Genomic DNA, 25378 nt, shown 5'->3' with positions numbered 1-25378 from the left:
AAGAGGATTTGACGGAACAGAGAGAGTCTCACGACCAGTGAGTGAGTGAGTGGGTGAGTGCCTGGCTCACTCACAAGCTCTGGCTTCAGATCGCATTGCTCCCTTTGGAGCGGTTTAACATGCATGATCCGCGTGACCGGTCATGCTTAACACTTACTCCGGTTCACAACTAATGCAGCATCGCGGAAATAAGGTGCCGAGCGAAACATGACAAGAACTGAGGCTGATGAGACGCGACTACCGCGCTGCACGAGAGAGAACTGGCACACCGAAAGAAGCCTCCTCGGATATCAGTGCCGAGAAGCAGGAGGGCTGATTCGTGCCCGCATTGGAGATTCCGTGGGGGTGGAGGTGTTTTTCTTCTTTCTTTTTTGTTTGTGCTACCCACGGAGAAGTTGTGATTGTTGGGGTGTTGGAGAATTGGAAGTGTCTTCCCCAGATGTAACACGGGGATCCTGGGGAAAGGAGGCTGGCCGAGAGGGATGGATGGGGGGAGTGAGAATAGATACAGAGTTTGAAAAGAGTCAAGGTTCAGAGGCTACTTTACTTACTGTACATGGACTCTTGGTGGACGGTTACTTTGGAGAGTCTGAGCTTGATGGCGGGGAAGAAGAATAAACTTGCCGTGCCGTCAATCGTAGGAATGCGAAAATGATAGTGCTCACTTTTTGTGTAAGCTTAAAATGGAATGATACCCGATATACTTTTAATATCAACTGCAGTCCTCTCGGCAGCCAAGAGCTTCCAAGTGCCGATATGGTCGGCATTCAATATGGAGCACGGCCGACGGTGGGTCCGCTCCATCCCGGAGCTGACGGAGGTAGACTGTCTCTCCCTCCGAGGAGTTTTGCTCACCGGGTATTCGTCCAAAGATGATCTAGGAACTTTCTGAAATTCTGAGTACGTAGAGTAAATAAGCTTTTATCTCGTCTCAAGATATATCCACCATCTGCCCCGTGTTCTATTCCTGAAACTATCGTCGAAATATCGGAACCCCGCTACAACCCGGCTCCGGTTCCTTAAATTAAATAAAGTTTCTCTGGCTTCTGGAAAACGTTTCAGATACACCGTCAACTGTCCAGATTAATAATTCCTCCAATGGCAGATATATATTTACGGGTGGAATAACCGACTCTGATTCCCAAAGTGGGATGTCTTGTTCAACTGCCGCGTACACAAGATTACCAACCTGGCCTGAAACGGAGCACCTACCGAATTACCCGATCTGAAAGACTGAAAAGGGTTCTGTTCGAGATGTATATTAAGACGCTGTTGCATCGTAATAACATGGTTGGTTCTGTAGCATTTTGTCTTCAAGTTACTACTGGCTAGTATCCGTTCATTTCTTTGTATTTCATTCATTCATTTACCAATCGTATATATCGTTACTCGTTCACCATGCGTACCGCTGCATTCATCACCCTTCTGGCCTCCGTGGTCTCTGCCACTCCCTTCGGCCAACGCTCTCAGGTTCTCGCCAGAGCAAGCGAGACTTGCCCCGTCGTCTTCGACGGCCGAGTCCCTGCCAATGCCTCTCTGACCGACTTCGACACGGCGAATGGCGGCGGCTGGAACCCCTACAACCCCGGCTTCGTCAAGGGAAACAACATCTCCTGGTCAGAGATTCTTCAGCTTCCCAAGACCAAGACCAAGTCGCGCTTCGATACCGAGGCTGGTACCATCCCACTTGAGGTCACTATCAGCGACAAGAGTATCTTCATGAAGCAGCTTGGCTTCAGACGTGCTGGTCTGCAGTTCAACAAGGATAGCAATGAGGGCAGCCTTGGATCCAAGGGTGTAAAGACTCTGCACTTCAGCATCATGCAGGATGACAAGCGTCCTCTCAACCTTAGCCACGAGTACCTGGTAAGTATTCTTTCAATTGTTATCAGGGTGGTTGATACTGACAAGAATAGAATGTCTGGCACGAGAAGGCCGATTTCTCCGGCAACCAGTTCCAGTTCCAGGCTGGTCAACTCATCGGACAGAACGGCACAGCTGCTACCTGGAAGCTTCTCGACCAGGACTTCAAGCTTCTCTGGGAGACTCCTATGCTCAAGAAGGTGTGGCAGAACTTTGCCATCACTCTCAACTACGAGAAGAAGTAAGTCCCTACCAAACAAACATAGCATAACGATTATCTAACAATCATAGCACCATCCAAGCCTACTACTCCAAGGGATGCAAGCCTCTCAACGTCGCCACTCAGCCCATCGCCCGCAACTTGACCGGCCAGGGACAGTTCCAGATTGGTATCCTCAAGAAGCCTACTGGTACCGATGATGTGGCCAACGCTGGATTTCAGGAGGCCAACTTGAACGAGGGACTTATTTACGGTGGTATCTTCCTTGAGGACAGCGCGGATGGATGTGTGTCTCTCTAAGTTCTCGCATGAGATGGATGGATGGATGCCGCAGATGTTGTATGATAATAATGGTCTAGTTCTAGACTCCACGCCATTACTTACCTACCGCTTGCAGGGGAATATATTTTTACATATAGCATGCTGTTTTAAATGTCTATTCTGGTCATGATGTATATTCCTCAGCTGTGCCCAAGCTGTCGATGTGGGTTCCCTATGACCGCGCTCCATCGACGTCTTTGAATGCAAAGTAAAACAACCAGTAGAGCTGCATATATAAGCCAGTTTTTATTTCGAACGTGTAAAATAAGACCTTTTGCAAAAATGGCATCGAAATCCGGTCGGTAGTTGTAAAAAAAATTGGTCTTGTGCCTGTAAACCATGTCACGTGTTACGAAGCTGAAGCTCTGCTCTACGCAACATTCTCCAGTCGCGCCGATGATTTCGAACGCGAGGAAGTCGGTGTTGCCCAGCTCCCACGATAATGGCACCTTTCTCCTTGTATCAATTGTCAAACGCGAGCCGTAGACTTTCCTTGAGCTTTTTGCGCCACCACCAAAACAAACTTGCGGTCTCCAAACGACAACCTAGCCCTATTCGCCTCCTCTCTCTCCAACAACCAAGATGTCTTCACACCGGTGACGATGCCAAGCCAGACGAAGCAACAAATATCAACAGCGACATTACTACTGGGGAGGGTATAGGAGCCCACAACTCTATTGAGGCCAGCGACGAAGCGAAACCAGACGAGCCAATACATATCAACAGCGATATTGCTGCCGAGGAAGATGTAGAGGCCTACAGCGCTGTCGAAACCAGCAACGAAGCAAAGCCAACTGTAGACGACTCAATCAAAAGTAGTAACGATGTTACTGGCGGCCAAGGCGTTGGTGATAGTGATGCCCCGACCCCAGATCCAGGCCTTCTCTTATCCTCAGACCCAAAAGATGAGCTCAAGATTAAAGCAAGGCCATGGACCGAGGAAGAGTTGGCTCAGCTCGAAGAGTTCATCAAACGGCCATATTACAGTATAGACTACATCGCAAGGCGGATGGACCGATATTTTACAAGTGTCTTAGCCCAGCTCAAGCAGATGGAAGTACAGAAGGGAATCAAGCTAATGAAACGACACCGGCCCAAAACTCCATGGCAGCATAATATGGATGCTACCCCAGAGCAGATCGCAATTTTCGAGGCGAAGCAAGACCAAGTGCAAAAACATATGGAACACATTGTCGAAACACTCATGACCTTGCCAAAGACGGATCGGTGGGAGGAAATTCTCAAGCTGAAATCTGCCTCGGAATGGGCATCAGCCATCATGAAACTAATACCACTGCGAGTCTGGCACATCTTGGCCGCCGACAACCCGCCGACCGAGAGGGAATACGCGACCATACCAATGGTTGATCCGCCTAGCACGAATGGAGTGTTCGCCAAAATCTACAAACGCAGGTTATACATAGGCCTCCTTGACGCACCATTTGGCGTGCTGGCGCGCCCAGACCAACGGCACCCGGGATTGAAAGTCCCGTTGATTCCAGTGTCTTTAGAAATGACTAGGCAGCTTACCTACGAGCAAAAGGTTGAGCAGAGGTATGCACTTGGACTTGGCAGGGCGGCGCTCGCGGCATGGCTTGGGGCATATAAACACGACGTATCTCCTACTCTCCGCGAATTGTATGCCTGGTGGGAGAAAGATGTGGATTCGAGTTTGCACCCTTTTGGCTGGGTTCCTTATAACCCACTTGAGCGGACACTACTTCCTGTGGCGACGCCAGAGGAAAGTGCTGCTAAAAAGGCCAAACTTGAGGAGGAGTTGGAACGCGAGGCAGAGGAGAGAGGAGAGACAGTGAAGGAAGTGAAGAAGAGGTTATGGAAAGAAGCTACTAAGAAGGGAGCTTATGATGGTAAAGGGGGATTCTGAGGATCCAGACAAGAGTCATATGTACAAAAGTGTATAATTCGCCAGTTAAGAGTCAGCCGATAGGCGTTTAGGTATGATTAGAGACAATGAACTCGGTCATAACCTCCTGTTTCTTCCTGTTTCTCTCCATGACCCCCTCCCCAACAGCACTCAACAGAACTGAGACCCGACTCCATACAAACTAAATGATGTGCGAGCGGGTGGGATCTCTGGTGACGATCGTGGGGTGCTTGTTACACGATAGTCGTCATGTTGGGGATCCAAATCACAAATGACTGACAGGTCATCGAGCAAGGATGACTTGCTGTAATATTTTGCCCTTGGGATCGGTTAGTGTATGAGAATTCAAGACTCTTCTGACTTGCTTTATGATGAACCCCCCAAAAAGTCGTGATATCGCCTCCATGTCCTCGGTAAGTTTCAGGAGCATCTGCTTTCAGTGAAGTAATAAAAGAGGGGAAAGTTATCTCCCTGATATCACTTCGAATCAGCTGTTTCATAAAGACCTTGGCTACTCCAGATCAACCGTCACGATTCAGTCGCAGTGGCACACAGTGGGAGCTGAGCACAGCTTACGAATTCCATGTTTTGTCATTGTTGATGATGCTCTCGTCTTGTTCTCTGGTAGCACAGCTGCGTAAGTGATATGCTTCACGTAGGGAGTAGCCAGCCATTATTCGTTCTGTCCTCCAAGCATACCCAGTTGTGTTTAATGTCCTATCAAGAGGTAAGACTTGTAAGATGCTCGTATTCTCTTTGCGCCAGTCTTAACTCCGCGTTTTGTATAACTTTGGCAGAGCCCCCTCTTCCGATACAAACACATCGCCATTCCCGACATCCTCAGCAGTATCTTATTGTGAGCTACAGGGAACAGAAAATGGTGGTGACATCCGTTCAAGACCTCCCACGTACTCGTTCGCGTTATGTATTGGACGTATCGAGTTCTCCGCTTGAGATCTCGTGCAAGTATCTGAAATTCCTGAAAGAAAGGTTGACGAAAACGACTTCTCTCCTCTGCACATATCGACTCGGAGAAGAACGCTGAGAGGGATAACAACACCATGGATGGAAATCCAGATCAAGAGAGCAGCACAAGGCCGATGGAGTCTACAAACGATAAAGCGAAGAGAATGCCTCTATATATGCGTTCTCAAATATGCATAGCAATACCAGGCTACGTATGTACATGTAACGTTATTTCATTGGACGAAAAGGATTCATCAGCAACGAATACTCGGCTGAGAACGGCGATGGTATACCAGGCAAAGAATCATCGCTATACTCCTACAACACACCAGTCTCAGGCCAAGACAAGAGGATTTTACGGCGTATCCAACTTCTTAGAGAGAAGCATTTAGATACGGAAACGATAATCACGTCCATAAAGGAAACACGCTGTCTCCAGTCGATCAGGCTGATGAAGCTATCAAAAACCGTCTTGGCTTCCGACCAAGGTCTCCAATGTTAGGAGGGGCTTGAGATAACAATCAACCGACAAGCTTGGTGGAAGATCTATATCCACTAATTTTGTTACCTAGTCGACTCTATGATACCTGTAGATGACCTGTGGAAGAAAATGAGGCCTCTTTTTCGAGGGGCCTGCTAGATTGAAGCAAAGAAGTTTCTCATGCCAAAGCTCTTTCTGTCCATGCACTGACTGCGTCTCTCTCTTTCGTTCTTAATCCTCCAAAACAGGCTTCCGTCATAACAGGCTCTCAGGTCATCCCTTTTCACAACCCCGTCATCTTGGAGAAGCACATATGTTGTCCACCACTCCATGAAAGCAAAGGTCCAACCAGCTGGATCTGCTGCACAACGATCCTTCGCCCATAATCTCCACAGGTCATCGGCATTCAAGCCTCTATCGCCTGATGTATCGAACCTCTGAAACATCTGCTCGAATCTCTCGGGGCTGAAGTTTCCATCAAAGTCGAAGATGCCTGTATCAGAGCCATGCTTGGCCTTGTGGATGTCATTGACGTAGATGCGGAACAAGGGGTCAGGGAGCCAACTATGACCGAGCCGTGTTGGATATGAAAAGAAGATGGGGATGAGAAGAGAGCCGGTTGAGAAGAAGAGGCCGAAACCGAGCTCGCGGAAGCCGTTGTAGACGTCCCATGGGTTGATGATGCCGTCATTGTCGCGGTCCCAGAATTGAACGTGTTTCTGGAGAGGGCTGAGCTTTTCGCCCTTGTATTTAGAGGTCACTGTCTGTCTTAACTGTGTTTCACTATGATCTGAGCACACTTTGACGTATGTGCTTTCGGTGAGGTCGTTGTTAAGTTTGTTGGACTCAGTCATGTTGATAGCACTTTTGTTTCTACCTAGGCAGTCTAGAAAATGTAGACACCAATTTCAATAGAGAGATGGTCATTAATAGATAATTGTCAAGTTGGATAGGAAAGTTATTGCAGTCTCATTGTCATTATGCTGTGGCTAACGTCACCTTGAGACACCGTTTACGAGCAATTGACGTAATTGCAACACGCACGTCTCGAGGCTTCCAACATGTGATTCTACCCAATTCTGATATTAATCAACGATCCCCTGATAACAATGGAACGATACAGAGATATTAGGCTAGACTTGCATAAACTTACCGATCAGTGGTCAAAATATGGAATTCTTCTTGGGCCCCCTAATTTCTCTCTCTCTCCTCGTCATCATCTCGTGTTACTCATAAAGAGACGAGCGAGGTATTAATTAATTGTTTATGTACGTATTGAGATAGTCAATCATTATATATTCAGCAAACCCATCTGATTGCCCATCAATAGCATTATCTCCCGTGGCAAACTTCCTTTCCACAGAGTACTCTTCCACTCCAGTGGCTCATCCTCATACTCTGGCTTCGATAAACAGAACTCTCTCAGGACTTGGTTCCCTTGATCCAAGTATCTGGTGCCGAGATAGAAGCGCGTAGAATCGGCAACAGACACAATCTCTTTCGCATGATCGAAGCGAAACTTGCCCATACATGCCTGACTTCCATCTTTGTATAGAAACAAGAGACCAGATATTGAACTGTTCACTTTCTCAGATTGTTCTCTGCAGATCTGAACCTCTCTCACAGCATCGAGCGAGACTTCTGAGGTCTGAACAAGATCTGTTTCGGATTCGTGTGCTAGTCTTGCTGGCAAGGTCTCCTTGTCACTTCCTTTCACAGTGGGTGATGCAAATAAAGAAATGCCACCAAGACGAGGGCTGAAGTAGACTATCATTGGATTTTCCATTGATTCTTTGGCTATGCATTTCCACTCGCTGCGTGGTGAGCTGCTTCTTCCTATGGTAAGTGTTCGCGACTGATTAGTGACCAGCTAACACGAGTCAGCTTCAAGCTTCAGGAGGGCGCGGTGTATCGAATCATACCAATATCGCAGCCTCTGTGGCAGTATCTGATGTCTTTGGTCGCCTTTCGTCTTCAGTTGTATCCTTTTCGCTGGCTTCCTTTCTTGAACGCAACCAGACTTGTTCAACACGTTCTCCCAGATTCAACGGATGGTACGTCCAATGAGGGGATGAGCTTGTGGTCGAATCGTCTGACTTTTCTTTGGCTAACTTTTGCTTCGCCATCTCGTCCAGCTCACGATAAAAAGCCAAGGACTCTTCAGCCTTGTGCGTATGAAGATCGACCAGCTGGTCCTTGTACCAACAAGCAGAGTATCCCGTGATCTCAGGTTCGTTGAACTCCAAAGCCACCATTTGAGCTTCGATAGTCATACCGAGACTTGAAGATGAGTCTTTTGTGACGTGATAAGCCATGTTCTTCATTGCATTTGGGGTCATAGGATATGGCCAACAAATGGTGGGATTCAACGGAGCAGCTGCGAAACTGCGCAATTTGAGGCCCTGCCTTGACATTAGAACTATAATTCAGGATCAGAGGCATAAAACTTACATCATCAGAGAATGAGAGGACTTTGCTGGTGATCGGGAGTGTTCGCCACCAGCCTGAACTACCTTGTACCGATGTAACAGCTCCAGGATCGTTAACGATCTGTCGAATACCGAGATGATCTTCTGAGATGAAAAGATAGTTCTCCTGCTGGCCCTCGACCTCCCTCCAGAGTAGACTGCTCCCGGGCTTGGGCATATTCGACAAGGAAGTTGTATACTCAATTCCGTCCAGGTCGAAATGAGTAGCCCATACATCCTTCAATGGCTCGATCGTGCATTGAATCGACCGAGAGACATGAGACAGTGAAGCTATCGCATAGTGAAGGACCAGATTTTTGCATATCATAAGCAGTATCTCTGGTGGTAGACTTGCGAACTTTTCACTCATGATCTGGTGCAAGTGGTTCAGAATCCACTCCCGTCGCCGCTCATCCTGTTGAACCGAAGGCTCGTAAGAATATCGAGCAACTTGCACAAAGGCTCTCTTATCAAGCCCGAATGATGAAGCTATCTCGGAGCATTCAACGTGATATCCGATTGTTGCACATGACTCGTGATCACTTGTGCAGCGCCTGAAAGTTGCATGCAACTTTTCATCGTTGAAGGAATCGCACGATTCAAAGGCAACGGTTTCAGTGCCACCAGATGCTCCTTTGATAGAATTAGTATTGATTATTGACGTCCAGAGGCTGTGTAACTGACTGGCTGTGATGAGGTCGCCGGGCTTGATCGAAAAGCGACACCATCCACATCGACGACTGACACAGTAAGATGGGTAAGGTATCATAGGAGGAAGAGGATTCACATAATTCAGTGCATGCCACTCCCAACCTTCGGCGAATTCCATCCATTCCAAATCCATTATTCGATCAATTCGGCGAATCTCGTCAGAGCTGAGTCCTCCAGCGAAGTCCATGGAGCAAACACAAATGGCTTGAGGCTGAAGGGAGCTAACTCGGTATAAATAAGCCAGCCAACTAACCAGCCCACCAACCTGGGCTGAGCTGAATTGAACTGAACTGCGGGAATTGAATTGAATAGACTATATGATGATATCACGTGGCCTCACTTATCCAACGTAAGAAATAAGACAGAATGAGAAACAAGGGAAGTCATGTTTGTTATATAGCCTGATACCTAAGTTACCTGCTTCAACAGTGCATTGCCAAGGCGAATGTATGTATACATGCGCGCGATACGTGTAAGCTTACGCCCCCATTCACAAGAATGTACTCAGACTACCGGGCAGTACATAGATACTATTATCTTACACATAATTCTTGTACATTCCCCTAGTCACTGTCTCTTGTTGGCTCAAATAGCCGATTGTGACACGATATGTTTGCTGCTTGCTTGCCGTATGCGTATCTCCTCCAGTGTCACAATCTTGGCTAATATGCGGTTGACGTGGCCAAGACGGGTTATAACCGGACCTTCGTCCGTGGTAACACTCCATTGGGGAGAAGCCCCTCAATAATTCCATACGGTCATGACAGGATTTATCATTGAGGAATCCCGCATCTTGACTGTGCTCATGCGGGTTTGTAAACAGGCCTTTGCTTGCTTGTGTTGAAGCTGGGATAACTACCGCGTTCGAGCTTTCGGATCTTCTAATACATTATTTACAAAGTCAAAATACTTGCATCACCAGTTCAGTATCATCAGCTTTAGTTCTTGCACGAGCTGCCGTGAGCAATATTCGTGGGTCAAGGAAGCTTCATTGTCAGAAAGGACCATGCACTCTCGCCTGATGACTATTGGAAAATGTGAAGTGTCTTGATGTTGTTCCTCTCAGAGGACACTTGCAAGAACTGAGTTTACTGAGATGCTTGCCACACTTGGTATGTCGAACGAAATGAGTTGGTTGTATGCGTGAACTGATAGAGATAGATGACATTCTGAAGCTTCGTACTCACGCCTCGCAGCACCAGGCAGTACTTTTTCCATCATATATCTGAAGAAGATACAGCAAGACGGACTGTTCATCCATACGTTAATAAATGGTATCAAAGTGACATGATTTGCATATATGGCTGATAGATATAGAACAAAACATTCAAGATCAAAAGGTAAAAAATGCAAAAGAGAAACTCCGGTACAGGGAATCGAACCCTGGGCTCCGCGGAACTGATCCCTCAGCTGTAAGTTGAGAGCGCGAAATGTTAGCCACTACACCATACCGGATGTTGCTTAGAGATCAGGTTCAAATTGAGCTCTATGATTGCCACACCGGACAGACGATAGGGTTTTTAATATTAATTGGTTGAGACTGAGTTGTATTATTCTGTAATAGAATCTCTATAAGTTGCCAGGAGCTTCAAGAATAAGATTCATATTTGTTAAATGCCAATATCTTATATCTCGTGTTGATGTGGAGAGTCAGTATGATCAGGTTTCTAAATGGTATCAGAAATCCTAATCTTGCACACCTGCTAAAGCATCAGAGAGGTTGGTGGGTATTATTTGAGCGACAATGATGAAAGACGTTCAGGATAGAGTGAGATCCGGCGGGTATTTGTATTCAGAAGTCTTGGTAGATGTCTAACTCCAACATAGAGTATTCCCATAAATAAACACAGTTCACTGATCTTGATCCCATCATTATCCCCGGCTCAAAGATTAATCAAGATATGTAACTGATAGAACCAGCATGGTATGACGTCTGTGAGGTGTCAGGCCAACCAAGTAATTAATCCGTCAGCAATTTCTGTCATTCGTCCTAACATAAGTCGACGAGGATCAATCTCCTGTGTTGCCGGGACGTCGACGGGCTTGCTGCCGATGCCACGTTTAAAGGCGAAGGTCCACGTATAACCGAGACTCTCCTCGAGTAACAGCCAATCTACCCCTGACATGATCGAGCGTCAGGGTATACCCAAGAGAGACCTTCCATGCAAAAAGCCGAAATTTCCTTGCAATCAAGACAATTTCTTTTGCATCAGATCAGCCAGCTCGTCGAGCAGCTCCACGGTCTCGGCTGGGCTTGCGATCCAGGCCGTTGTTCCAACACTTCTCGCCTTGAAGTCATTAGACCCAGCACTCAGGAATTGATCGCCCACGTGCAGTGTGTTCTCTCCGCGAATGGCGCCACCATTCTCCTTGCTACCAAACCACTGCTGGCAAACAGTCACGCCCCAGCTCTTGTCACCGATATCGACGAACACATCATTACCTCCGTTGAAAGCACAGAATGGCACGCGGCGTGATTGGCTCGCCACTGAAGGTGGAATTGGAGGAGAGTTGGGTCGGTGCTTGGTCGGGCGCTCTTCGCTGGATCCGAGACTACTGAGCTCCAGGATGCGCTGAACAACGAGAACAGTCTCCTCCAGGCTCTCACGGGCGATGCGAGTACCCGGCGTCTTGGGGATAATACCAACAGCACGGTCCTTGCGCATGATCATGGCAGGCAGGTTCAAGTTGTTGACGCAGTCGCGAAGGGCCCCTTCGGCAACATCCAGCAATCTTGTAATGTCGGCATCCGACCATGAGGCCATCTCAGGTGTCAACCACTGAGTGCGCGGGACAGGGGCGAGCTTGTAGGGTGAAGAAGGTGAGTACTCAAACAGGTAGTTTGCTTCACCTCCCATGATGACGATGTTTTGCTTCTGAATAGGATCCAGATCAGTCGACTCCGTAATTGCGTCAAGCAATCCATGAAGGCGCTCATAGTATCGGTCGGCAGAAGTGTAACCAGCAGCCGTGACAATACCGATCTTGATGTTCTTTCGTAAGAGGTCTGATGAACATTAGTTTACTGTTTTGACTTTTTGAGCACCATCTTACCGAGGAGACGGGGAATCACAGGACTCGATGGCTCAAGATTGAACCCATCGTCATACAAGGTCACATCACCATCAAACGTGGCCAACTGCAGTGACCCATTCGTAACAGCCATGGACTGGGCTGAGTTGAGGATCTGTCTGACATCGTTGAAGGATGGAGCAACGAATCTTCGTGAAGAGATGTACCGTTTTCTGTCCTGATACTTGAAAGCTGCTTCCAGGGGCAGGCGGGTGAAGAAAGGGCCCGCAGTGGGAATCAGCATCCGCAACTTGGACGGGAGCATGGTATCATCTTGCTGACGGCTAACTTTTGGGGATCAGATATGTTTGCTATGAAGGTGAGTACGGAGGCTTACTGTGATCATCAATCATGAGCTCAACGTCACGCATAATCTCAGCGTAACGGCGGTGAGCCTCTTCGGCCATCTGAGTAACACTAGGTCCATCGCCAAAAACACCCGTGGGCTGAGAGTAGAGAACGAAAGGGACAGCTAGAAGACCCTTGACCCATTCTGCGATTCGAGTTAGCTGGCTGAGTCTGACTGAGGCGTGGATGGTGGGATATGTGATGCGGGGATGAAATGGAAAGATGTTGAATTAGAAGGACTATGTAGTGTATGATGCCGTTCGTGATATCTGGGACAAGTATAGTCCAACATACCAATAAATTGGTCCCTTCGGTGTGTCTTGAGAGCATCTGTTTACTATCGTGAGCTTGTGTAACCATGAGTGTTTGGGTAACAAGAAGGGAGGCTTGAGGTGGGGTTAGTGACGGCTTAACTTACACTCGACACGGTAACGGGTGGTCATTATTGCAGTTGGTACAAGGTTTCAATTGATGTTGAAGGAGTTAAAAAGATAAAGGCGCTTTGTAGGATGATGAATTGGTAAGAGGGAAGAATAGGAGGAGGAGTTGTTTGCTGTTTGTTGTTTGTCTTTGATAAGATGAGGGGAGGTGAGAGACGGTGTGACCTGCACTTGCCTGACCTAGGTAAGTAGGAGGAGGTAATCCAGACCTCGTCGTACCTGTCCTCCTCCAAATCCGGGTGACGTACGGGAGCCGCCGCAGCGTTGAGCGGGGGACGCCGACCGCTAAGATAGCCCAAAGCTGTAGGGGACGGTCGATTTGATTGGTTCGGGGTATTCATGGCACCCCTGTCAATCGCTCCTGCATTACGGCATTCACATTGATGAGATCTCCCACACTGCAACTAGGATACCCTAGACTATGCAGGAGGTTTACGCTTCTGCCTTCATGCATTGACGACGAGTCCAAGCTACGAAAGATGATTCGTGAATGAGCTTGCTTTTCAAGACTGGCTCAGAGTTGGTGCGTATGTTGGCACTTTAAGTAATATATAGAATAGGTACAGTAGTTGTTATTCACCGCCAAAAATCAATGCCATAAGAACATTGATTCACAAGCAACAAAGCAAGGCACAATCGATGCGGCTGATAGAAACTACATACTCCAATACCTAATGGATCGACAGATAGCCTATGCATGGCTGCGATCTCACTTCAGATCGGCAATGTGTAAATCGCCCGCATTGGCCCTCATTATTATAGTGGCTGGCTGAAGCCAGGTATTTGTGCATGTCTCAAACTGTTGTCCATCCTTGAGCTTTTGGTACGAATCAGTGTTGGAATCGAGAATGAGAGATTCTTGGACGAAGTTATCAAGACAGCCCTGGAAGCAGCTGAGCGGGCGACTAGAAAATAAAAAAGATGTTGTGACGTAAACAGAAAAAGCCTTCGTCAAGATTGAACATTTGTTTTTGCCCAGCCTTAAATACTCACAAATGCAGAACTCAGTCATCGAAACCTATCTTGTAAGCCGGTTGATTCCTAGGCCAAAGAGGGCACAATCGTCTTGCCACAACTAATAATACCAGAGCTGATCTGCAACTTTACAGGTCGTGTTATGTCAGTAGGCCTTGAGAAAACGGCGGCAACTCGTTGAATATGCTGCCGAGATTTCAATGCCAAGTACAAGACTTATGACGGCTTCAAACCAATCTTTGAGAGACTGTGGGCAAACCCCACGCAATATTAGGGGTTGTTCGTAGAAAACATAGACTAATTCCTTCCAATTCTTCACTGTCTGAAGAAATGACATGTCCCTCCTTAGCCTCAGTTACCGACCTTGCTACAGATGTCTCCTCCAGCGTAACCCTTAGCCTCGCCTACGTGCGACTCATCCGAGATGATCCCAATGACAAACACAAATTCATCGTCAGAAGCTCCCTCGACATGAATACAAGACTCGAGCTCTCCATTCACATCCCTCCCTGAGGTTTCAACCGCACTGGCGGGATGACAGGCTAGGAAATCCATCTTCGGTTCCACCACGACCACCTTGTATAACAGAGTATTGAAGACGGTATCAAAGAGAGGGTATTGTTGTGAATGGCTCGGCCAAAGAGAAAAGTACCTACCAATCTACCTAAGGAGAGGAGGTAGGCCCTTATTGTTAACTGCCCACGGGAAATGACAGACTGACTCAAGTCTTTGGAGAAGTTCGACGAACCTACTTGTTTCACCAATAGTACAATACCAGCCTATTCTTTCCTGTCATATTCAACATTACGAGACCAAAAATTATCTCTTCCTTTTCTATCATCTCTAATTGCCGTTATAAGCTAAGTTTCTGCGTTGTACCACTGGGGGAGAAGCATACTTACCCCTTCAGCGCATCTGAGGAAAGCTGTCTATGTGATCATGTGGCAGAGTGAGGATAAACGATGGTTTCGAACCAAAGATGGAACTATCGATTGTATTTACTTGTTTGTTTGTTTACCTTTAAACCGTGACTGCTCAGCTCAAGAGATCACCTCTCCTTTTTGTCTCATGACTGTCATCTTCGTCCTATCTCAGCTTGCACTCTCAAATCAAATGGATCTCTTGCTCGCTTCATCCGCAGTCTCGTCGTCGTCGGCTCATTTTCTCATTTCTCCTCAGCACAAATTTCCCGCCAAAAAGACACCCTCATAAAATGCTTCGCAATCCAGCTCCCCTATACCAATCATACCCACGGCACTCTTTGGAAGGGAGTCCTCCAGTAGGTGGGCTCATCGTTGTTTGCACGTTCTAAATCTCTTTCTTTTGGTATGGGCTCAACACATTTCTTCGTCTCCGGGGAATCTTTACTCCTGCCCTGACATGAACGAGGAAAGGGATATAACAAAATGGGGGCAGAAACAACTCCAATAACTCAGGTCACTCGTGATACGTGTACGACATCCTTCAAACAGCCATCCTTTAGCTGGCACCGCCGTTAGGGGCGCTGAGGTTGGCCGCCATCGCAGCAGCCTGTTGTTGAGCGAGAAGCTGGGCTTGCTGGGCTTGCTGCACCTGCTGTGCCGCGATCTCATCGGCCTTGACCATTACGGACTGAATCACATTCTGATCATCAGCTGTGAGGTGTCCAGCCAGGCTGCTGTAGAATTGGGGTTGCTCTTGTTGCATTTCTATCAAAGTCAGCAATGTCCAACAACGAGTAAAGGAATGACTCACTCATTAAAGTGCCGCGGAATAATTGATAAGGCTCAATCTTGTCAAGTGGCGACTCAAGAAGAACAGAGTCCTCGCCAAGATCGTCCTCCTCAACATCATCAATCGCTCGGCTAAACTTCTGGGCCTTGGTTTCGTTAGCATTATATCCTGGCGATTGCGTAGGATTATACATACCTCCTCGTTCAAGAAGTTAAGATAAGCAGTGCTCTCGTCCTTGGATTCGTTAGTCTCGCCTGTCTCCTCTTCCTCCTCAGCGTTCCAGTTGGCCTCGTCGTCATCCCACTCATCTTCCTCGCCATAGTCATAAGTGGACTCGAGGTGGAAGTCATCACGGAGAGCCTCATCGCGATCTGTCATCTGTTAGCTGTAACCCAATGGCACAAAGGATATGAAACTTACTCTTCTGAGCGGCAGGGAGGGAGCGGAATAGTTCAGTAATGCCTTGAAGCAATCTTGGCCAGCCAACGGAGACACTGGATGGCACATGCTCAGGGTTCAGACTAAGAAGAGCTGAGATGGCAACAATGCAAAGCTTCTTGTCGTGAACACGGGTGAAAGAAGTCATGCTGCCGAACCAGAGACTGAAGAATCGGTTTGTCCAGCCCTTGTTCTCAAGAACCTGAAGGGTGAGAAGTGGGTTGTAATGGATCGAGTTTATAACCATCTCCATGAGATGGATGCGGTAGCTCTTCACCTTGACATCTTGGTTGGCGAGGATGCTCATGGCAATGTTGATGAAACCCTCGACACAGCTATCAATCTGGCCCTTCAAGCTAAGCATCATGGCCTCGGCCAATTTGCAAGCACATATCCTCTCGACACCTCCCTGAATACTGTCGGTGAACATATCAGCGACCATGGAGTAAAGGGCCTGAGTGTACTCGGGCTTCTGGGCGAGCTGGGGAGCACCAAATTGGACAAAGTTATCCAGAGCAGGCAACATATCCTCGAGGTAGTACTCAGCACCGGCCTTGAAAGTAGTGTGAATCAACTCAAAGGCCTGCCACATAGTGGGAGAGATAGACTTGGCGGCGAAAGTGCAGCTGTCGATGATTTCGAAAACTTCGTTATAGAGATCGTAAAGCTTGTTCTCCAGGGTAACCTTGATGACGGGCATAAGGACAGCCTCAATGTGGAGCAGGACGTCAGGGGTGCTCTCGAGTGTGAGGATCAGAGTTCCGATAGTCTGCAGGACACCCAGAGCAGTAATGCTCTTGTCGTCATACTCGTTGTAGAGCTCGCCGTCATCACCAACCTTGCTCTCCTTCTCGAGAAGCTCGCGCACAATTCTCATATAAGTGTCTCGGAGCTGCTCACTAAGTGCTACGGCAAAAGGAGTGAGCTCAGTGGCGAAGACCTCCACAAAGTCCTCCATGACGTTGGCGAGCGCATCGATATCAGCCTCGTTGGCAAGCTTGAGCAACTGCTGCATAATCGTGGGAATGTTTTGTTGCATGCTTGTTCGAATGACATCGTGACGGATAAGAGGCTGGAGAGCGAGAGCGGCCGTGACACGGACTGGGAGAGCAGGGTCGGCCATGCAGTCCAGGATGTGTCGGTAGATAGTAAGGAGGTTGTTCTGATCTTGGAAGTTGAGCTGCTCGAACTTCTCGATGGTGTCGCAAGCACGAGCGCGGAGGTAGCCCTGTGGGCTGGTGAAGTCGGGGAAGACATAACGGACGAGGAAGTATTCAACCTGATCAGCAATGGGGCTTTTCTTGCCCAGAATAACCGGTGCCAGGGTAGCGATCATGCGCAGAGCACCCTCCTTGGCAATATGGTTCTTTTGATCATCCGCAGCCTGCTCGTACTCGGTGACAACGGCGTTGACGAACTTGAGAATCTCGAAAGTCTCCTTGCGACGGTTCTTTGTAAGGTTGACAAGGAAGTTCGTAGCGGCGACATCAGGAGCAGACGCTTCCTCGAAGTAATTCAGCTTTCGGTGAAGGTACTCGTCGGGCTCATCCTCGAACTGCTCGACATCCTCCTCGGTAAGGCAGAGGACAGGGAAGACAAAGTGGGTAACAAGGTTGGTAAGATGAGGCTTAAGATGTGTCCACATCTCCTTGGGTCGTACGGACTCGTCGAGGAAGACCAGAGTATAGGAGAGGCAAGGTCGGCTGAGCCAAGAGGTTTTGGCAACCCATTTCTCGATCTCTTGGAGGTAGTGCTTGAGGATCTCGGGGGCAATGTTCGCGGTGAAGTCCTTGGCAAAAGCAAGTGCGTCTTCGCCCTTACCAGGACTGGCAGGGTTGCCATGTCTGCAAATTACATGTTAGCCAGAATCACCGACGTTCAACATGTGCAAGCAGTCCTACCGAATGAAGAGGCGGTTCAGGTTGAAGAAAGCCCACTTCTTAGCCTTCCACCAGTGATGCTTCTCACGTTCGTGTTGATCACCCTGCATAGCATTGGCGGGGCAAGCCTTGGAAACCGTGTGTAGGAAAACAGTGCACCAAGCGATGTTGGTGTCACGTTGTCGTAGTGAAGGCGAGAGTTCCAACTGCGAACAAAGTCAATACGTGGCTCACAAGCAAATATATCACGTCCAGGGGAGTGCGCACCCATGTCGCATGCTTGTAGGCCTTGAGGGCCAAGTGAAGCATCTCACCAGCCTCATCGCTCTCCTGGTTCACCAACTCGTTGCAGATGGCGAGAAGACGGGGGAATGTTGCCTCCACAATCTTGTCAAAGTGTTGTCGGTCATCGCTGTCGGTCGATTTATAGCGGAACGCACGGCAGATGGCGAGCAGACACTGCAGACCAGCAAGAACGGAACCGGGGTTATTCGTGTTTAGAAGCTCGACGGTGAAGTCCATGAACTTGGGCCAGCGGGCGGGGAAGTCATATTGGAGGATCCGTTGGAGGACGGGAATGAGCTGCTGGCGGACGAGGGTTTCGGACGTAGCGAGAATGGGCAGAAGGCGGTCTCGTACACGAGCCTTCTCTTCTTCAGGGATTATAGCGGTGGGGGGGTCGGGAGAGTACCCCTCATTATTGTACCATGAGCGATTGACACGGTTCTTGACATAAATCACGGCTGGAGTGGAAGTTGGTCAGAAGTGAACTGATGAGGGAGCGCACAAACAGGCTGGATAGAGGGCACGAGAGTTGGTAGACGTACTCGAAAGGCGGACGCTAGCCTCCTGTTCGGCTTGTAAAATATCGAGCAGACATTCGAGAAATCCGGGCTGTTCTTCAATCTAGAAAGGCAGACGGGAACAAATTAGCATCGTGGTTCCTTTTAGAATTGGAGGCTAGCGCAAGGGACACAGCTGCACAAAGAGGCGTCGGAGAAGGAAACCCAAAGTTAGGTGGAAGAGAAGGCAGCCAGCCATCGCATCAAAGAGCAGAGCAGAGCAGAGCTGATGGCTGGACGATTCTCTACCAATACCCCCAAGCACAAAAGAGTTCCGTTCCCTCGACCGCCTCGACGAAAGACGCAAACACAAAAACACACGCAGGACGCACCTGTTTCAACTGAAGCTCAGCACGCCTTCGACTGTCTGCATCAGGGTCCAAGCTAGTAGCGAGCAAGGACCTCACAGCGGCGGGATCCATGATGAAGGGTGGATATGAAGAGAAGTCGACGTCGAGGCCGAGGGGGATGGGAGTGTGAGGTTGGAAGAAAGGCGGACGAAAGAGGCGGAATCAGGATCTGTCAGGTCTGGATAAGGATGGCGAGCGACAGATGGCGGGGCATCTAGAGACAAGAAAAAGCAGCCAGGCCAGCTAACTTTAGTCCACAGTCCACAGTCCAACGACTACGTACGAGACCACGGTGTGAAGCAGAAGGGGTCTCAATAGTCGAGCGAGCTGCTGTGCTGTGCTGAATTAAGATGACGCCTTGGGAATGCGACAGCGACTTTTGTTGATCAAGGTTTTTTTTTTGGTCCCTTGGTGCTTTTTCCTTGGAAAAAAAGAGCTGAAATATTAGGACCTGATGGACGATGCCAGAGGCCCAAAAAGTTGTACCTAGTCGGCAGAAAGTACCACCAGGGCCGTCCGTGAGGTGTGTGCGAGTGTCCAGGGGCTCGAAAAGATGGGAAATGGGGGTTCTGATTGGGGCCGGGTAGGGCTCCAGGCCAAGTTACGGTACGCGGTGCGGGTTTGTGTGTGGGACACAATTCGATCACTCGGCGGCGGAAGCCTTCATCAAAAGCTGGAGACGGCGTCGGGGGACGGAGTCGAATGAAGTCAGTCAACGAACGAACGAACTGGAGGAGGGCACACTTTCTGGTATGTAACAGCAGGTGGGTCGGTCTCTTATTTTTTTATAATTTTTTTTTTACTTTGGTTCTTTTTCTTTTCTTCGGCGGGTATAATAACGAGGATTGAGGTGATAACGTTCTCGCCATAACGTTTCTCTGATTAAAGTATCAAGAGAATAGACACGACGATGATCAACGGATGGTTTAGATAAAAGCCCTATCATTGAAAGAATCTCATTCACTGCCATGCAAGAGCCATTGATGTAAGGGAGACACATTCACTGCTTACACAAAGTCAAACCCCTTGGAAATAAACAGAAAAAGTCACAATGACAGGCAGCTGAACGCATGCATGCATGCACCAGAACATAACATCCAAGGCAAGGCCAATTGTGGCAGCTCAAATGCAAAGGTTCTCACGTTCAACACACTGCTACCAAACAAGCCTCCGAGTCAATGGCAATCCAATCACTCCAGGTACTACCTAACCAATGATTGTGGTACCTCCCGACGCATCAAAACTTGGCGATTGGGTCAAGTACCATAAGCACCGAACTCATCCACAGCCACAGCCAAAGCACCTCGCAGGGCAGCACGAGTATGCCACGAGAAATGCACGAGGTCACCCATGGCAAAATGGGCGATCACCTTTAGTTTTAGGTAGGGTCGGGTCAGGCGTGTCTCATTTCAGAAAGGCCAAACAAGCGCTTTTCCCAGGAGACAACAAGGTACTAACCTATGGATATGTTGAGGTAAAATTACTAGCACCTGGTGGCATGTCATTGATACTACAGGCGTGAATATGAAGGAATCACTTATCTCAGGCTCTGTATGCATACTCTGTAGTAACCTGACAAATATCCCCACGATAGAAGGACCGTCATAACAACAGGGAGAAAACCCCAAAACAACAGACCAAAACAACCAAAATAGGTAGGCAAAACAAATCAAAGAGAGAGAGGGAAAAAAAACCAGTCAAATTGCAGGGTCCAACACCATAATCACTAGTGCCCCGCCATTTCTCTCACCGCTTTTGGCTTAGATGCAGAAACTCCAAATCTGTCGGTTCTTCAGCGGGCCTTTGAGACGTCACGATTGTCATTTCTTCATTTCAAGGGCAGAAACTTCTCTACATCAAGCATGACATGATTCGAGTCTGTAGAATTTGCTCTATATTCTAACACTCAGTTGTGGCAACTCTTCACCGTTGCATGAATTAATGGCGGCTCAATAGTTCCAGGAAGAGGCTATTGTGAGACATCGGATTGGCTGCATTGGCATTAATCTCATTCATGCCGTCGGGAAGTCACCTGAACAGTCGTAGAAACTTTGCAAACCCCCGTATGTCTTCGAAGCATTAGGTATCTTTACTCTCAATAGCATAATGTCCAAGCAGTTCCCCAGAGAGAGCTAGGCAGCGAGCTCGAGCCACACTGTGGCATCTCGAGGTTGGAGGCTGGCCCTCCCCCTCATACACCAAAAGACATTGAAGTGGTGACCACCACCACTCCATAGTCCCCTCCCACAACACCTCCAAAGCCTATTCATTCGCAATCTCATAACGACTCTCCGGTTGAGATCCTCCCAAAGCTCTTCACCTGGTAAAGCACGCTAGAAATAATCTCTGGCTTGTGCTCCAATCGGCAGAAAGTCACCTCGACAACGTCTGCCAGGTTGACAGAGCCACCAAAGAAGTCCTCAACGTATTATCTCAATCTGGGGGTCGGAGACATCGTGGCCAATGGGTCGAATTGACTCAAAGACCCCGAGGGGAAGGACTGCGAAAAGCAAGGGCGCCGACGCCTGCAGGGGCATCGCTCCCGCAGTATATTTGTCCTTTCTGAACCTCGAGGTAGGTCAGCCAGAACCCATGTCATCTCGTGGATTCGAGTAGCATGAACATGGCAGATTTCTCTGCCTTTGCTTGTGCGGACCTGTTCCCGTTAGCTCTACTGTGGGTATTAGATATGGTTGAATAGAGCCCACCCCAAGACCGCCGACAACTATCGTGGGCAGCATATATATAAGCAAGATGCATATAATAAAGTGACGGAGTCCAAAGAAACATATATTGCTGACAAAAGACAAAGGAGAGCGCGGGCTTTTGACTCGGGTTCCTGCAGACTCCTTTCTATAGGTACTCATAGTAGCTAACTTGATATGATGGAGGCAGCCCTTTTCTCTTGCGTAACAATCATGCGGCGATGGTTACTTGGTTGAATGCGCCGTATGCAAAAACATTGAAATAAATTAGGTAGTCAAGGCTGGTAGTAACGAACTATCTCTGTTGGGTTCTTGGTCTCAGACAGGAGTATACCGCATCTATCTTCCTCCTACTCGATAGAAGAGTGTTTAACTACTGTATTGCTACTGCCTTCAAATTCTGGTGATAATCAACTGAGATGACTTCCTGTTTCTGTCTATAGCGAGTCCTCTTTGGAATCGGCTTGCAGCACCACGATAGTAACGAGTTTGCAAATAGCTTGTTTGCTATCAAAATAGTTCCAAGCCCGGTCCGAGAATGTCTAAGTAACGTTGACATGGACGGATGGATTCCTGTAGTAAGACTGGAAGTAGAAAATGGCATTATGTGGTGTGCGGAGATAGCTGTCTTCACGAAGTGATAGCAGTGGGCGGAAGACTGCAAATGGCGATTGGGCGGCAAGTTTAAGGTAAAGAAAGTAGGTAGAAGTATTAGATGCTAGTCCATTTGCCTTGATAGGTCTGAGTGTTTCGTTGGGCCATGTCTGTCGATTTTGACAGTTCCTGGTAGTGGAAGGGCTTGACTATTTAGTCGTTGAATAGTAGCCATCTATCAGCATCTCGTGGTTGTAAGCTGCCCTGACCGTTGTAGAATACCTGACACTGTAGGGATGACCACCACCAGTGGAGTTCATCTGTGAAGAGAACCTCGAGACAGTTGATGCCAGCAATTGTAGGATCTGTTCCATCGCGTATAATTGGTTCAACCCGGGAAAAGGAGATCTCGACAAGGCGAGGATGTTCATCGATGATTCCTGTGGGATCATACTCAAAGCGTAGCCAGATCCGGTCCTGTTTGCCGACATCGATAGGAGGTTCAAGAGAGTTCAATCGTACTTCACCAAGAGCCTCTTTGTGGCCGTTGGTATATGCGAGAAGGAGACCAGAGATCCCACGCTTGTCTGGAATTTGGCAGACTGTGATTTCGGAGAGACCCTTTAGGTTGGCTGACGAAAAGAAGAAGAGCTCGACACAATACCGAAAGTCTGGCATTGGTGGCACAATAGTGGTAGGGTCAAAGGGCTGGACGCCTTGAGTAACGGGACTGGGGTCCTCGAATGCTAGGCCACCAATAGCCATAGATGACATAGAGTCGTAGTAGAATCTGTAGTTATTCATCGCTGGTGTAGATGCTAGTTTCCAATCAAGGTCTGGGATTGCACCTACGAAACCTAGGAAGACCTCTCGGCCTTTGCTGGTCCGAAGCTATAGTCTGTCAGTCACTTCGTAACATGAAACAATATGAGATACTTACACCCATCGCATCGCCATTACCGTCAATGCATCCCCACCATATCTCCGTAATTGTCTCGTTGTCGTCGAGGGGCGTATAAATCCACACTGCATCCTCGCCTGTCCGAGAGTAAGGGGCCAAGGACTTCTCGTCAATATCATGACTGTGAATTGCCATGATTGTGTGTTCCCAATAAGTCGATATACCGCCACAAGACCCTCTCAAGATGACAGGTGCCATTCGCGCCGGATATGAGCGTGGCTTTCCAACCCAGCGGATCGCGATGTGGTGGGTTGGAAAGGGCCATGCAATCTGGTGATAACGAGGTCCTCGCAATGATGTACAGAAATTGCAAGGGTTTACTGGAGACAGGCTCCGAAGTTTGATGCCCTGTTTGGATATTAGATAGTAGGTTTCCTATCGTGAGTTATAAACTTACATCGTTAGTTGCCATGATTAAGCATCTTCCACATGGGATGTAGATGGCTCTCCACCATATTCCAGCAACTTGGTCAGCTTGAAAGACATGGTACAAGTCAGTAACTACCATGTCAACGACACCGAGATGGTTCTCGGCAATGTGGACGACATGCGCCGTTTCCCCAGGATCAAGTGCAAACAGTTCGGATGATTTGCCTGGCTGCTGCTCCTGACCGCTCGACACAGACGCAACGTACTTCTGTCCTTGGAACAAAGAGAATGTGACATTAAATTTGCCCTTCAGAACAAATGTCGTACGGGAAACCCTGCGAAGCATAGACTCGTTCTCTCTCACTATGTAATGTGAGACCAAGTATTGGCCAATGCCTCGCAGGACTTCCGACGTCCTGCTGAGTTCCTGCTCAGCCTTTGTTTCGCCCTGAGCGAAACAAAGCGAAAGCCCTTCAGCAATCATTGCCTCGGCCCATCTCGTGACCCTCGCGTGCTCCTCCTGTCTTGCTGGGGGTTCAAAGTTGAACTGGTGGATTCTCTGCATGGCACGCTGTAAGTGGCCTAAACCAATGCGTCCGCAATCTTCGTGCAATTCTATAGATATCAGTATTAGTTCCCGCTTCAGAGTTGAAAGAGGAACAATATACCTAGGTCGGTCGCGTTGACCGGCAGGCCGCAAAGCCCGCAGCGCTTGGTTCTGGTCATATCACTCATCTTGTCCGAACTGTGGTGAGAGGGCAAGGTTCAGTCTGCAGGTGTGTAAGAAGGAGATTATGTAAAGATTGCTGTTCCCGCAACCTTGAGAACGATAAAGCTCTGTAGGATTGTTGATTGGGAACATTAATTGACACTGGCAGCTTGGTGAGCAGTGAGTGGCAGGGGCGGATCCAAAAATCGAACAACAGCCCGAACAATTAGAACACAACATGAGGTACCGAGTCAATGATGTATCGTTCACTTTTGTATATTTCATTAACTTGAGCCAACGGCATGGTCACAATACACCCCTTCATAAAGACGGCTGATATTGGCTGCCTGGTAGATTGGTAGGGTGACACAGACCCAACCACCTGAAAGCCAAAAAGTCCCGAGGTAGTTGGCGGCGACTGGGTTTGCTTCTCTGTTCTGTTTGATTTGATGTTGGTTGATGTGTACAAAAGGCTTAGCTTCTGCACATTCCGTTGCACAAATAAAATGTTTTGACTGCCTTTCTGTAGACCAAGTCCTTGTGCTGGCTATGGCAGTGTCTCACCCTTGTGGTATCTCTTCATATGCTTTGAAACAGAAGATGAATCGTTGTCTTTATCCGTGCAGCCCTGAAAAGGACCATTGAATTTAGTATTTCTATAAGAGACGTTAATGTATTATTGCAGCAGGAGCATTGCCTACTAAGTGACTCACAACTATCGCTTCTTCATCAAAATGTTCGGAACAGAGCCAGTTGTTTCATCAGCAGCATATCTCTTTGATTGATTCTATGATATGATAACTCAGATAGCCAAAACAGATGAAAATAAATGGTTGGAGACATAATGATAGTCATCGAGCAACATCAGGCAAAAGCTTGTATTGATCTGGAACTGATTCTTCGGCCCTCCGACTCAGCTCTGAGTTGCACACTATTAGTCTTCACTATATATATATATATATAGTAAGTAGAGAGAGATATGTAGTTGGTTTGTTAGTAGGAAGGTAAGTAGGGTTAAGGAAAGGAAGGTAAGTCGTAGTAGTTAAATTTAGTAGTACTAATTACTT

At 48.0% G+C, this 25378-nt stretch overlaps 7 protein-coding genes and 1 non-coding gene; 2 read left to right on the top strand and 6 right to left on the bottom strand.

Annotated features, from left to right (window-relative positions):
* Positions 1–1398: 1398 nt before the first annotated feature.
* On the top strand, positions 1399–2383 carry FFUJ_05667 (related to endoglucanase c; the record flags this gene model as incomplete). XM_023578904.1 has 3 exons in its annotated part: positions 1399–1866; positions 1917–2104; positions 2155–2383. 3 exons carry the CDS (start codon positions 1399–1401, stop codon positions 2381–2383), a joined length of 885 nt encoding a protein of 294 aa, XP_023431837.1.
* Positions 2384–2846: 463 nt separating this feature from the next.
* Positions 2847–4289, top strand: FFUJ_05666 (uncharacterized protein; the record flags this gene model as incomplete). Its single annotated transcript, XM_023578903.1, has 1 exon — positions 2847–4289. The coding sequence occupies one exon, from the start codon at positions 2847–2849 to the stop codon at positions 4287–4289; it is 1443 nt and encodes a 480-aa protein (XP_023431836.1).
* A 1602-nt stretch (positions 4290–5891) lies between these two features.
* FFUJ_05665 (related to calcium-binding protein caleosin) lies at positions 5892–6590 on the bottom strand (the record flags this gene model as incomplete). The annotated part of the gene is made up of 1 exon (XM_023578902.1): positions 5892–6590. One exon carries the CDS (start codon positions 6588–6590, stop codon positions 5892–5894), a length of 699 nt encoding a protein of 232 aa, XP_023431835.1.
* Positions 6591–7027: 437 nt separating this feature from the next.
* FFUJ_05664 (uncharacterized protein) lies at positions 7028–9102 on the bottom strand (the record flags this gene model as incomplete). XM_023578901.1 has 4 exons in its annotated part: positions 7028–7606; positions 7659–8138; positions 8188–8837; positions 8889–9102. 4 exons carry the CDS (start codon positions 9100–9102, stop codon positions 7028–7030), a joined length of 1923 nt encoding a protein of 640 aa, XP_023431834.1.
* Positions 9103–10275: 1173 nt separating this feature from the next.
* Positions 10276–10369, bottom strand: tRNA. The gene has a single exon. It is a non-coding gene (tRNA).
* A 735-nt stretch (positions 10370–11104) lies between these two features.
* On the bottom strand, positions 11105–12778 carry FFUJ_05663 (IMP-specific 5'-nucleotidase 1; the record flags this gene model as incomplete). XM_023578900.1 has 5 exons in its annotated part: positions 11105–11922; positions 11970–12275; positions 12325–12480; positions 12630–12665; positions 12754–12778. The coding sequence occupies 5 exons, from the start codon at positions 12776–12778 to the stop codon at positions 11105–11107; spliced, it is 1341 nt and encodes a 446-aa protein (XP_023431833.1).
* Positions 12779–15229: 2451 nt separating this feature from the next.
* On the bottom strand, positions 15230–19045 carry FFUJ_05662 (KAP119-like beta importin; the record flags this gene model as incomplete). XM_023578899.1 has 8 exons in its annotated part: positions 15230–15438; positions 15485–15608; positions 15659–15834; positions 15884–17745; positions 17803–17987; positions 18049–18524; positions 18609–18687; positions 18956–19045. 8 exons carry the CDS (start codon positions 19043–19045, stop codon positions 15230–15232), a joined length of 3201 nt encoding a protein of 1066 aa, XP_023431832.1.
* Positions 19046–22485: 3440 nt separating this feature from the next.
* On the bottom strand, positions 22486–24337 carry FFUJ_05661 (uncharacterized protein; the record flags this gene model as incomplete). XM_023578898.1 has 4 exons in its annotated part: positions 22486–23163; positions 23213–23581; positions 23631–24217; positions 24271–24337. The coding sequence occupies 4 exons, from the start codon at positions 24335–24337 to the stop codon at positions 22486–22488; spliced, it is 1701 nt and encodes a 566-aa protein (XP_023431831.1).
* Positions 24338–25378: the final 1041 nt, after the last annotated feature.

Source organism: Fusarium fujikuroi, chromosome FFUJ_chr06 (genome assembly GCF_900079805.1).
Source record: "Fusarium fujikuroi IMI 58289 draft genome, chromosome FFUJ_chr06".
Taxonomy (NCBI): domain Eukaryota; kingdom Fungi; phylum Ascomycota; class Sordariomycetes; order Hypocreales; family Nectriaceae; genus Fusarium; species Fusarium fujikuroi.
Note: the sequence above shows the minus strand (reverse complement) of the source record. Positions and strands in the feature narration are given on the sequence as shown.